The sequence below is a fragment of the Heterocephalus glaber genome, unplaced genomic scaffold (assembly GCF_053883595.1).
Source record: "Heterocephalus glaber isolate CG9 unplaced genomic scaffold, H.glaber_assembly_v1.0 deba00000281, whole genome shotgun sequence".
Lineage (NCBI taxonomy): Eukaryota > Metazoa > Chordata > Mammalia > Rodentia > Bathyergidae > Heterocephalus > Heterocephalus glaber.
In genome coordinates, this window is record NW_028258139.1 from 31,843,338 (window position 1) to 31,857,825 (window position 14,488).

General features: G+C 36.0%; 1 protein-coding gene across 1 annotated transcript; it reads left to right on the forward strand.

Moving 5' to 3' along the window:
• The first annotated feature begins 380 nt into the window (after positions 1 to 380).
• On the forward strand, positions 381 to 14,250 carry LOC147830267 (solute carrier family 22 member 22-like). The gene is made up of 7 exons (XM_087185269.1): positions 381 to 504; positions 4,240 to 4,428; positions 4,477 to 4,565; positions 8,937 to 9,012; positions 11,314 to 11,464; positions 12,260 to 12,382; positions 14,226 to 14,250. The coding sequence occupies exons 1-7, from the start codon at positions 381 to 383 to the stop codon at positions 14,248 to 14,250; spliced, it is 777 nt and encodes a 258-aa protein (XP_087041395.1).
• The last annotated feature ends 238 nt before the right edge of the window (positions 14,251 to 14,488 follow it).

A 14,488-nucleotide genomic window follows, 5' to 3' on the forward strand; every position in this document is an offset into this window, starting at 1 on the left:
ATAGGAGACCAAAAAAATTCCACTAAAAGACTCCTACACTTAACCATTAAATTCAGCAATGTAGCAGGATACAAAATTACCACACACACAAGAATCATTGGCATTCTTGTATCCCAAAAATGAACTCACCAAGTGAGAAATTAGGAAAATAATACCATTGACAATAGGATCAAGAAAAATTGGGAATATTTGCCCTCTGCTTGTCTCACCATGTTATTTGGGAAGTATGCAACTCACTTTTTAACTTTCATGGAGGCTCATAGCTATGAGCTGCCTTGTGACTCAGAAGAGACTTTGGACTTTGCCTCTTGAGCAGTGTGAAACCTTTGACAATTCTTGGTATTGGTCTGAATGCATACCACACTGTGAGCAGAGCAGGGATGGAGCATTATAGTTTGGATCTGAAATATCCCACAAAGGCTTGGTCCACAGCTGGTGGTGTGCTGGAAGCTGATGGAAACTTGGTGCTGGATTTTGTTGCAGAGAGCCCCCCATGGAGTCTCGGTACTAGGAAGTGTATCTTGTCCTTGGTGCCCACTTCCCAGCTTGAAGCTCCCAGCTCCCAGCAAGTGAGCAGCTCTGCTCTGCCAACTCCCTCTGCCACAACACTGTACCTCCTCAGGCTTAAAAGCAATGCACACAGCAGCTTCCAGAGACTGTGACCTCTGAAATTGTGACCCAGAACAAACCTTTAGGTTGCTCTGCTCACGGTATTAGTAACCATGATGGAAAGCTGACTAACATTTCATAACTTTTGCCTTATGACTTTGCAGTTTCTTTTTCCAAGGATGCAGAGATTATATCTATGCTCTTTGATTTTAATTTTGCCATCTGATCAATAGAGTAATAGCGCATGTGCACACACCAAGCCAGGGAACATTTTTTCCAAATTTCTGCTGCTCCTCCTCCTACTCATCCCCATGGCCATGAGTTTATATATAAGCTAACCAGATGGAGAGTGGTATCTAATTTACATGTGTGATAACTTGTGTCTAGATGTTCCCTCAGTAGCCTCATTCAATCATAGGTGGGCCTTTGTCAGAGGTGGCGAGATCTAGGGTGTGTGATGCTGGGATTAAGGGCATCTGATTACTAAATTAGTCCACTGATTGGTTTGGCACTACCATAATCCCAGTAGCCTAGATAGAATATAACAGTCAGCAGAAAGACCCTATTAAGGTTCCTTGTTTGCTTACTTTTGCTACCTTCTGCCTGCCATGAACTGTTTCTCCTCTGTGATGCCCCTCTGCCATGCCACTCTGCCTTAGAGCCTGCTGATTATGGATTTAAACCTCTACAAACTATGAGCCAAATAAATCTTTCTTTACTTTGGGTGTTGGATATTTTGACTCAGCAATGAGAAAAGTAACTAAGACAACACTCAATGTTCACTTATTGAATTTGTTGAATTTTGAACAACTTTAATATCAAAAGATTATTAATTTATTGGGTACATTATGTCCTAGTATAATTTAATAATTAAAATATATCATGATTGAGTTGGAATTTAATGCTGCTTTTTCCTTTTCTAAATTTTAATTGTCTTGTACAAACATTCTCTAAAAGTTTTACTTTTAGTAGGGCATGATGACCAAGCACTCTTGGAGGCTGGGGCAGGAGGATGTAAAGTTGGAGCCCAGCCCGGGCAACGTAGTTACTTAGTGAGACCCTTGATAAAAGTCTGGGGAGGTATCTGATTATGAAGTCCCTTGTTTTCATCTCCAGTACTGAAAAACAAGTTTTTCTGGTAAAAATTATATAGTTTGAGCTAGAGCTGCAGAATGTAGAGGGAAATTCATACTGTGAGCTCTGTGTCCATAGAAAAGCAAAGAACAGAGTGGGGGAGAACTTGGCAGCCTGTGTGCAGCTGTGGTCACCTGCCGAAAGCCATGTGGATCCCTCCTTTGTCAGTTCCCACAGTGGTGCCTGAACATCATAATATTTCTGTCTTATGGCATACATCATCATCAAAAAGATAAACACAAATAGCTCAGTGCAGTGAAACTACGTTTTCGATGGAGTCATTTCAATTATTTGAACTTTCAGTGGGTGGAGTTGGGGGTCAGAAGTAAAGCATTAACTTCATTGTTTTTATACTGCATGTTATTTCTTCAGGCCAGACAAATCTGTCTTGTGTATGCTTCAGAGTATATTAAATAGAAGTCTTATGAAGGTAGGTTTCAATTCTATTTTTCGTTGTAATAACATAGGTACTAACAGTTATTATAAGAATATTGAATTGATTCCTCAATGAAAACTTTGATTTTTGACATAGAGACAAAAAATGAGAAAATTAAATGTTGCTTTTATGCCCCTTTCATTGTAGGGAATGAGGAACAGATAACAGAGATACAAGATTTTAATAAGTCCTGTTGATATTTTATTATAGAGTACATGATCACATGTGTGAGTTTCTTATTGAACCTCAATAGCTTTTTTGTACTTCCATATTTTAAAAATTTTAAAATTGTAACTTGACACATGGTTTTTACATATATTTGTTGTAATATTCAAACTAATGTTTAGCTTTTGAATATTATGTGGGATAATTCAATCAATTTAATTAACATACCAGCTATCTCAAATACTTAGAAGTTTCAGCAACGCAGTATTCTGCACAATCTCAAATGATACAGTGAAGTGTAATAAATAAATAAATTCATCTGTTAGATGCCATGAGCCCATTTCGAAACTGTGTCATTTGCACTGCTGCATGATTTTTTTCTGGCCCTTCTTCCTAGCCATCTTTATTACAGGCAAGGGGAAGGACTGTTAGGCATTTTCTCAGCTGAATAGCTTCAGACCTCATGGTTGTTTCTGAGAATTCTTCTACCTTTTACCGTATGTGACAAGGCTGTTATAGCTCTCTAAAGATTACTCCCTTCAACTAGTGAATTAATTCCACCCTTATAATGTTTAGGAAACACTTTTTCTTTTAGACACTGTATAAGTGTGTTATTTATTTGTATTTGTGTAATTTCTATCACACATATACATATATATATATATGTATCATTTATGGACATAGATAGCTTTAAGAAGGCAAGACTTAGCATTCCTCATCAAAATTATTTCCTGAGGATGGATGCTTAGTAGTTTCTATGTCTTGACTCTTGTGAATAATCTTGCAATGAACTTGGGAGTACAAGTATCTCTTCAACTTGCTGATTTCATTTTCTTTAGACTTACAGTCAGAAGTGGAATTGCTGGGTTGTGTGGGAGTTTGATTTTTATTTCCTTTTTGAAGAATCTCCATATTTTTTCACAGTAGCTATTCTGTTTTGCATTCCATCTAACAGTGGAGGGACTCCTCTTTCTCCACATATTCATCAACAGATGTTATCACTTAATGTTTTCACACTAGCCATGCTACAAGGTGTAAAGTGATATACTATTGCAGTTTTGACGTGAACTTGTCTGATGATTAGTGATGCTGAACACTTTTAATGTACATGGTTTTGTAAGTGGTTGAAGAATGTAGAATATTATTCACCAATAGAAAAGAAGGATATCCTGCCATTGTAATGACCCATAAGAGCTGAAGTATGTTGTTCTACATGAAATAAAAGAGCACAAAAAGATGAATGTTGTCTGATGTAACTGATATGTTGCCAAGTGCTGGGATCAGATGAGATGGGAAGATGTAGGTCACAGGGAATAAATTTAATTATAAAAAAAATAAGCTTGGGGAATGTAAGGCTCATCATAAATAGTGATGTGTGTGTTAACTTAGTTTGATCATGGTAATTATATACAATCATAAATAATTATCACCTTGAATAATACAATCTTTCTCCTTTAATACTATTTTAAAAATTGGTTTCCTGAGAGCCTGCTAGAAGATTTTACACTGTCGTAAAGTGTAATTTCTGTATATGCAATGAAATTTCCTTCTCAGGGACAATTCTTCCCCCAAGTCTCTCTTATCATGGAAGATAACATGTTACCCTAAGTGTAGTGAAAATAATCCAACTGGTTCACAGAGCTTTATTAAGAAGTAAAAGAAAGTAAATTTGCTGCTCAAAATTAATACCCAAATACTTCAAATGTCTAGCTTTCTCGTGGAGGAACATATTATCTTAATCCATTAACTCACGAAGTTGTAACCTGTAATTGCAGTTCTGGAAAATGCGTTGCTCTGCAGCTGGCTGCTTCAGACCTCAGCCATGGCCTTTGAGGATGTTCTCCAGTGGGCTGGAGGTGGACGGTATTAGACTTTGACTATTTCTCTTCGTGTAGTCGTAAATGTCCTGGGCTCCTGTCAGGATTTAATAGAAAACTTCATGGCAGGCATCCCCGATCGCCACTGCTGCGTCCACTTCCTGGACAGTCCCAGCCCTGAAGCCAACAGGACCACAAATCTGACCGCCGAAGCGCTGCTCAGGGTCTGCACCCCAATGGCTCTAAACCGGAAGCCCGAACAATGCCGTAGTTTCCGCCAGACCCCGAGGCAGTTTTTAGAGTCCAGTGTGTAAGCCGTTGGTAGTGCTGAGCTGGAGACAGAGCCATGTCTGGATGGGTGGACGCATGACCAAAGTGTTTCCACTTCTACCATCATTACTGAGGTAACGTGCTTGGGGTAGGTGACAGGGAGCTAAGGGTGTGTGGTCTATGGCATTGAGGTGCAACAGTTTGCAGCTTCACAAAATATCCAGGACTAAGGAGAGGAAAGTAAAAGATTGCACCTTTATTTGTGTGTGTGTGTGTGTGTGTGTGTGTGTGCATGTGTGTACACATACGTACATGTATGTATATTTTCCAAATAGATGTGTCTGTAAAGTTAGGAAATATGGCTTCATATTTTCAACTTTGGCTCTACAGATCTCCAGAGTCATAGTTTGTATATTTAAAAAGAGAATAAAAGCCACATTTTTATAAAACTTCTAATTGAATGTGGAGGTATTCAAGTGTTATGAGTAAGAGTGAGTTCTCAGGTCCAAAGTGATCTGGGTGAAAATTTTAAATCTGCCACTCAAACTTCAGCATTGTTCTGTTTTAGTTTATGAATTAGTAAGGTGGGATTATTCTACATCTTGGTTTTTAGGGCGATTCCAGGCTATTGTTATATCATGGGACAATTATTAAGACTTCAATTTTATGCTTAATATGATAATAACTGATACAGAGTTGTAAGGATGGAATGAACAATATGCATAAAATATTAAAAAACTGTCACATAGAAGTCATCAAACCAGTTATTTATATGTGTATTAAATTATTGTTTATGTATTCAGAATTTGTGTATGGGATATGTTAATTATTGCATATAATGCAAAGTTTAATTATGTCTTCAATGAAAATAGAAATGAGAGAAAACTGTTTATCCCTCGATTATAATCATATGCCCAATAAATGATGTAGAATAAGTACTTTCATTTTAGAATTATTTCAAGCCTTTCTTATTCCAAGTATACTTGCCAAAGTTCTCCTAGAGTGTACCTTAATTATTATAAATGAAATATAAGAAACTACTAATGAGTAAAAAAAAGTTATACAAAGAAAAAAAGATGTAGGTTAAACCAAAAATTTCTCTATGATATGTGTTTTGACAAACACTTTCTGAATACCAACTTAACTCAATCCCAATACAGCCCTGAGTTTGTAATGTAATTATTATATAGCTACAATTCTCAGGATCACATAGGTTTTATAATTTGTTAATTTTCATATTTAAAATGTAATATAAAGGACATATAATATGCACCTGTAGAGTCTATAAAAAAACCTCATAATATCATTGTTGTATATAGTCACAAAAATAGTTTCCTCTTTTCATGGTGAAAGATTAATATTTTATTTTATTGTTATTATTATTTTTTAAGATTAATATTTTAAACAGCTCAGACAATTTAGGTAGGGATTTGTCCCAAATAAGTTCAGAACAGGCCAGGTTTTATTGATAAGTAACATAGGTAAAATTTACATAATTTCAGATCTTTTTGTGTTTTGTGATTTAGGAAAATGTACTAAATTTATACCCTGTGAGAAGAAGAAATTACACACCATTTTCATGAGGGCTTTTAATGAAAAGTATGCATATAAACTTTGAAAGTTTATATTTAGTCATTCAGGTTTTCATTGTTTTCACTGTTCTTGTTCTTGCTTCTCCTTTTGTCTCCTTGGTTGCCTTCAAATTATTTTTGGTGTAATCATAAAACTGTCAATAAATTATATTCAATTAAAGAAATTTCCTGTATTAGTTTAAATAATCCCATGTTTATACACTGTAACAGTTAGTAGCATAGCATATATTTGATATATTCTATTAAAATATTTAATTCCATTATAATTATTAGCAAGTACAGTTTTAAAATGAAATAATTTTCATCTTTATATTAGCCTACTTTTCATAAAACTTTTAATTAATTTGTAGAAATTTTTTTAAAGTATTCATCACTTCATGGTGGACATATTTATTATAGATATGACAAATGAAGGTTTGGTATTCAAACATCAATGTATACTGTGTTAATTTTTTATGTGTATGTACACAAAATATATGTATGTATAATTATATTAATTTTAAATTTTAGCATGGTCATATTTCCCATACATTTAAATGTATAAGAACACTTCTCAACATTTTAGATGAAAATGTATCAACAATTTTTTAAAAATAACTCTTTCAACTGACTCATTCTGTTGTCAAGTGATGGAGAAGTGGCTAGGGGAGATCAGCTATACAGCATCACGGGATGAACTAAGAAACTGCAGTTTTAATACTTTCTCTACCTTTGACTTTTACTTAGGTTCCTTCATGAATCAAGATCAGAATTTGCATTTAGTGAAAGCTACCAGATCATGGTCCAAACTTGGGACATTAGTTACCAATTCAACAAAGGCCAAGTATCTGCTCTTTGTTGAGAAGGCTTTTATAGTACTATAAATATCAGACATAATCAAGTGCTTCTCCTTAGTGGTCCTCCACAGCACCACTTGGACATCTCATAATTGTTTTAGTGGCCACTTATTCACACTGATTTTACCTTCATCTGCCTCAAACTCTGCTCAGTCACTCAAGCTTTAGAGTTAGGAGTCATCCTGAGATCTCTTTCTCACCTACCACACTGGATTAGATACAGTTGAGGTCATTTTTCATCTTCAAAATCTCATAAATAAGCTTTGTTTCTGTTTCATAAATGCCACCCAAGTGTGTAGTACTACCACCTGTCCTTTGACCTCGGGAGCAATCTCTTCATTTCCTGAATTCTGCCATTTAGATTTGCCATAAATCCAAACATATTAAGGTATCTTGCTCAAATTCCTTCAATGAATTCCTATAAATTTTAGAAAAACACAGAAAATGTTTAATTCGTCATTATATGCCCCATTTCTATATTTTAATATCATGTAATTTCTACTTTTTATTTTATTGCCTTTTGAGTACAGGAGACTTTCTCTACCATCTACTGCAACACTTCACCTACTGTAGTTACTATCCTTTTTGAAACTTTGTGTCTACTTGGTATGTGTTTTCTGGTGAAAAAAAAAAAAAAGTTTCTTAGTCAAGCTCTAGGAAATGCTAATTCAGGTCTCTCTCAGTTTAAAGGCCTTCCTTAGTCCAGGGTAAGTGCTTCTTTGTGGTACATATTTCTTTCTGGCACTTAGCTCACCTTGTGTGACAGCAGAACTTTCAGAGTATATTTAATTAAGTTTATCCATGTGGAAATTATTTTTCTGTGGATAAGATTACCTAATTTTTCCTTTTTTTTTTTTTTGTACTGGGAATCAAACTCGGGACCTTGAGCTTGTGAAGCAGGCAGTGCAAACACTGGGCTAAATCCCCGGCCCAAGGTCACCTAATTTTTTCAATTTAGCTTTCTAAGCAGAAAATAAATTCTATCACACTATCACCTGTTTTATAATTCAATAACTTTAATGTTATTTTTCTTCATTATAATATGTTCTTAGTGAACTATATTAATTTGTGGATGCTTCTGGTTCTTTCTATTCTTTGTATTATCAATTCTGAGTTTTATTACTCTTTGCATTTTTAAGAGTCTATCACACTCACTCCAACATCCTAGATTTGAAGGCTTTTTTTTTTCAACTTTGAAGACTTCTGATTCACTTGACTTCTCGGTAATTTATCAGATCTATTCATGGGACATAGTAATTTTCTAAGTTATTTTGGCCATTGAAGGCCTGTACAGACTTCCACAAGGACTGTTTTTCTCTCCTGGGGGATGAACCCAGGATCTTGTGCATGCGAGGCAGTTGCCTTCCCTGAGTTTCACTGCCTGCCCCATAAGGGCTCACTCTGAACTTACTTGTACTAATACCTATGCCCCCATGACAACCCTCTCTATGTCATAGGTGAGAGTGGGTCTTTAGGAAGCTTACCGTCTCTGGGAGCTGCACTGTATTGGGTTTGTGCTTTAGGCTTCCATTTCATCCTCCATTGAGAGCAAACTTCACCATGGAACAGGACAGGATAAAAGGGTTGCAAAATGTTGGTTGGAAATACTATGCTAGCACTCTCTTCTCTTGTAGTCCCTTCCCAAGTTGTTTTTCAACTTCCCCTGCTTTCTAACTCATTATTATTTTTTTAAATTTTGCATGGTAGGAAACCACATTTAAATATCTTTTTTATAGTCTTCCCCAGACTATCTATTATGCTATACAGTCTGTTTACTGGGTCCTTTTGATCTCTTCAAATTTTAAAGAAGACTCATGTTTCCCTAGGCTGCAAAAATCAAAAGTGATTCTATTGCAATTACATCTTTTTCTCTGTATTTGAAATAGTAACTTAAATAATATAAATAATATAGGGAGAAATCAGAAGGAGAAAACTCTTGCTAATACTGAACAGTGAGGGAAGGGTAAGTTTTCACTCTCTTTCTCACTGTACCGATCTCTTCCATAGTTACATTTATGCCTCCTCTAGACTGCCATTTTAATTACCCAATATATATTATGTGTTCAATATTTTTCAGCGGGACTTAGTATGCCATTCTCAATCACTCAAGTGCTGGGTGCAGTTCATCACGCAGACAGGGTTTGTGTGGGGAGGTGCTGCGTCTGCCCCCTTCCGACAGGTAAAGGGATCTTTCATAAACACACATTTGAAGACGGTAGACATTTTGGTAAGAATTATGTACATGAAAAAGCAGAGCGCAGAGGACAGAAGCCAAATGATAGGGTTCCTGGTTCAAGGAAATAGGAAACTTCAGAGGGTTAGAGTCAAGATAGTGAAGATAACCAGAAAACTGTGGTAGTGAAGATAACCAGAAAATTGTGGTAACTGAAAACATTGCTTTGTGTGTTCTCTTTTAAAATGTGTATAGAATTCTTTGTTGATTTAGGAGGATTCATTTATGAACAAATTAAGAAATTGTACTGAAGGAAGGAAATGCATAGAAATGTGGTAATCGATCATGTACACATTGAGAAAGAGTCCAGAAACAAAATTAGGAAGATAAGACTAGATAAAGAAAAGATTCAGGTTAATAATGTGGCAGAAATTAAATAAAGGACTAAGATTTAAATTATTACTTTATTTTATTAGCATTTGTTTGTGGTACATCATGAATACATTCCTTGTGGGTAGTATTACTCTTAATAAGAAAGACAATAATCCAGCTAGTCTATCTGGATATCAGTTGAAGGAGAGAGATAAGATAAGATAAGGTAACATTGAAATATGAATGCACTGTCTTTGATGAATCAAAAATACAGGAATTATGTAATTTTAATTCCAATATTTCCAAAATAAACAAATATGCAAATCAGCAGTAATTCTCATGTATCTTAATATTATAAATAAGACAGACAGAGTTTCAGGTCCGCAAACACATGAAATGCATGTTGCTGGAAGAGTTAGGACAGAAATGCAAAATGGTGAGGGCTCTCGCAAAGCAATAATGAGAAGCCTGTGCTGCTGCCAAGTGCTTCAGACATTTCACCACTACCAGACACAGTGAGGATGCATTTCAAATAGCAATAACTTCATTTTTCTTTACATGAATTTCATATGATATATTTGTAAAGAACTTACTATGGCACTCAATAAATTTATTTAGAATTCAGTAAATAAAGTATGTCACTATTGTCTTTATTAACGACAAAGAGAAGCAGACAAATACATTCTGTGGGAGTGGGTAGAGGAGACTGTAGTTGGAGAAAGGCCAGCTTGTCAAGAGTGCCAACCTGTTCTGCTGCTCTATGGACAGAGACAATGATGTGCTATCTCAGGAGATTTCTTGTATTAGCTCATATAGTTAAGGTTTACTTGGGATTTTATGTTTAAACTCTTTTATGAACCACATTTTAAAATTCAATATATTTTTCACACTCAGCAGTCTTTCCATTCCCCCTTCAAAGTGGGTTTGCTGATGTTTGGCCTGAGAACCAGAAAAATAGCCTGAAATTTTATGCCTTGTTTTAAAAAATGGATCAAGTGTATTTGGGTAGTAAGATCTCTGCATCTTAAGGAGATACTCCTAGAACAAAGTTCTTTGGAGATTCAATTTTTAAGTCAAATGTTTATTCTGTAGGTTTCAATGGAATAGGATGTCACATGGCCCTGTATACACAGTTTTTGGCATTAGCTGTTTTTTCCCATTAAGTTTATTGGTACATTTTAGTATACAATATGATCACATTCATCATTGGGAATTTGTACCTTTACATGATATATCTTGGCTCTTACATTTTTCCCATTCCCTTGCCCTCCCTTCAACCCCTCCACCCCTCCCTATTTGCAAAGACTTTGTTTCTGTTTTTTCCTTTTCTCATATTTTCTCCGTTCCCTTCTTTTCTTTCCCCTACCCCTCCCACTTTCCCTTCCCCTTCCCCTTTGGACTTTTTCTTCCTATTTCACAAAAAATTACCAATATAATTATTTTTGTAAACATATTGTGGTGTTTCATAGGCATGTGATTAGTGACTGGACTATAATATTTAAGTAAAAATATCTCAAGTTTAATAATCACTTCTAATGGGGAACTTGGAAAACTGGACTCTAAGAGTTATGAGAGATTTTAGGGAATGTTCTAATGATGTACAGCCATTCACTACATTTTCCACTAAGCTGACTCTGTTACCATAGATTCGGAGGGAAGACATTGCTGGTCTTGTGCTGCCTAGCCCATGCGGTCCTGAGCATCTGATGTGCATTTGCCCCAATCTTCTCTATTTACTATATTTTGAGATTCCTCTCCTCTGCCTGCATGAGTGCTGTTCAAAGCAATGCCTTCATCCTAGGTGGGCCTTGGTCTGTATAAAATATGTTCATATATTGGATTACATTTTTGCAATCATCTTTCCTAAATAGTGTTGAATATCTTATTATTATTATTTTTTTGGTTTTAGAAGGGACCATACTGAATTGGAAACCCACATTTATTATATCTCAGAGTTTGGGACAAATAATCCTTGGAGGAATAGCTTATGCTTTCCAAGATTGGCACATGCTTCAAATGGCCACTGGCTTGCCCTTCTTCATTTTTTTTCTCTTTGCCTGGTATGTGAAATTTGTTATATACTTTCACTGTGATATATGAGGGCTTGGTTATGAATATTGGATGTCACTTTTTCTGGTATTCAAGGAAATTTTTAATGAAATAGTCAGAAAAAGGTTTATAAAGCTGAAGAGAAAAATCCTCAATTATGGCAGAATAAGCTCTCTAGAAAATTATAAAATTTGATGAATTTGTAGCTCAAAATTTTTACTTTACCTATTATTTTTTTCACTTGGTTGCTGAAGTCCTTCTCAGATCAACCCACAGAAAAACATTTCTAAATGATAGTCAATAGATGAATTTTTTTCCTGATTTCTGTTTGCACTTATCCTAGTCTTCATAAAGTTTAATTAATCTTCTCAGGGATAAAATACTGAGTATCATTTAAAATTGACAATACAAAAGTTTTATAATAATTAAAACTTCCACTAACACAAGAAGGTTCACCTGTAAAAACTGAATTCCAAACTGGAGTTACATATGGAGGTGGCAGTCACTTCTGATATAAGGAAAGGAAGGGGAGAAGGAACAGAACCTGTTCAGGTTCTGGATCAGGGAATCTGTGTTCCTCAGGAGGCAGTCTTCCTGTTGCCAAAGTGTATGGTGGCTGGAAACAAGATATGATGGTGTGGTTGAAGACTAGGGAGGGGTAGTCAAATCCAGGAGTGCTTTTCCTCAATGAGAGGGATTATATGTACATACTGGCAAAATCATAATGAGAGGACCTGCATCTTCCTCTCTCTCGACTGGAAGGTATTACCTCTCATCAGTAAGTCTGCCTGTCTCCTTTTAAATAGTTGCATCTCAGAGTCAGTTCGCTGGCTTATGGTTACTGGAAAAGCACAACAAGCATTAAAAGAACTGCAAAGAATTGCCTGTGTCAATGGGGAAACGGATGTTGCACAAAGTTTGACTAAGAGGTAAGTGAAAATAGTTATCCTTTCTCTAAATGTGTTCCTCATTATCATCACTAGATGCAGTAATTGAGAAAAATTATTTTTATATATAGCAAGAAATTTAAGGTGTCAGGAAAGACTGGACGTCTGTTATTATTACTGATATTTGTATGTACTAGTACTTGTGGCTTTACAAAAATTATTTTGGAAATTTAGAAGGAATTGACTAGGGCTGGTGTAAGTGCTTCAAAAGTTCGTGCTGTGTTCATTTTACTGGGCATTGAAGGAAATGGGAAGGAAGACATTCCCTTATTTTTTGGATTGTCTATATGCCAGCTCTGTCGTTTTCATTCTTCTGACCTGATGTCCCTATTGATTAGCTGTTCTAGAACATTCTAGAATTTCTGCCCATACTGCTCTTTTGCAGAAATTATCTACTTATCCATGTGTCCATTGCATCTAAAGTGAGTTGGTTCCCTTTGAAGGACATGACTGATTTCTCAGCAAAGTGATTCTGAATATAATATTTTCATTTACATTGATTATTTACCATCACTATTTTGTAGATGGGAAATTATGATCAAAGAAAACACATCATTGGCATTGTTTTTTTGTGTTAGTTCTTTAATTTACATTTTAAATGCACCATCAGTGTTTTCTAGATGGGAAATTATTACCATGAGCATCTTCCTTAGTGTTCTCTACTTTCATATGTCTGCTACAAGCTAGGTTTTGTTACATGTCTAAGGAGATTTGGTTGTCTTAATAGATTTATGTGAATGGCAGGTCAATTACAGTCATCATATTGCTTTAGATCAAAAGAAAGTGAAGACCAAGACAGTTAATTGATTTCCTGCAGGTAATATTATATATAACATATTCACTGGAAAATGATCTAATATAATATCTTGGACATTTAAGATTCAATATGCTTCAGTGTATGATATCTGTAAGAGCAGAGTAGATTAAAAACTTAGATATCAATATCCCTGATCTTTGTTACATTATAATGTTTAACAGTTTAAAAGAGTGTTGCATCATCTGGGAATCTGGGGGGCTGGGGATCATCCTGTGAAGTATCCTCAAGTTGAGGATAGGCCTGTTAGGTCTAATAATAGTTTAGAAGAGTTTAGAGGTTTTTGCTCCAGAAACACTTGGCTAGGAGCTTTTGTCTCTTGAAGTTGTAACATTGAGAGTCAGGAAGCAGTCGTGGGCCCCCAAAAACATATTCAATAGTTAAGATATACCCCTGTCAATGCTTCAGAAAGTTGGACCATGGAGTTATTTTTCCAGGAAGTTGAGGTCTCAAGACTACAGGCTGGTAATGGATGGCCAGGACACATAGATAGTATCCCATTTGGAGCAATGGAAGGAGTTCCACCCCTTGGGCAGGAAACATTTATTTTGAAGAAATATGGCTTCTGTGAGTAGCAGCCACAGTCAAAAGCACCCAATGAACAAGGGGTGCCTTACCATGTCTTGATCAGGGGCCACATAGCATGAAAGTACAAAACATGAGACTGTAAAAGTACAGCTATGCAGGTGTAAAATCAAAGAGCACTGTAACCATACATCTAGAAACAAGTCAAGCAATTGGTCAAATGTCATTGGGCATAGGGGAGCTCTGGGAGAAAGATTGAAAGAAAGTCCAGAAAACTTTCAAGGCAGAACTGTTCTGAAAGAGATGATATGTAGGTCTGACATACTGTTAGAAACAGGGGCATTTATAAATTATCAAGACAGTACTTATCTTGGGTCTTTTTGAAGAGGAGTTTGAGATCGTCCACAGGCTCACAGATATAGGTCAAATCAGAGTGTCTGGTCAGGCATGATGGAGCTGGTTTATCTGCTGTTGTTGTTCCTCCAGGTATAGTCTGTGGATTTACTTGTGAGTGATGGATCCAGAAATCATCTCTGGTCACCTTGACTGCAGTGGGAGTTGAAAGGATCACCATGTAGGGGCCGTTGTGGCTTGCTCATGTCCTGAGAATCTAAGGTTTTGATTAATACTAAAGTTCCAAGACAAAAGAGGCTCACTGTTTGGAGTGGGTCTGGAGTTCATCTGTCTCAAGGCTGACAGGATTTGTTGGAACTGGATCAGGGGTCTCATTTGCCACAAGGCTCCCTTGG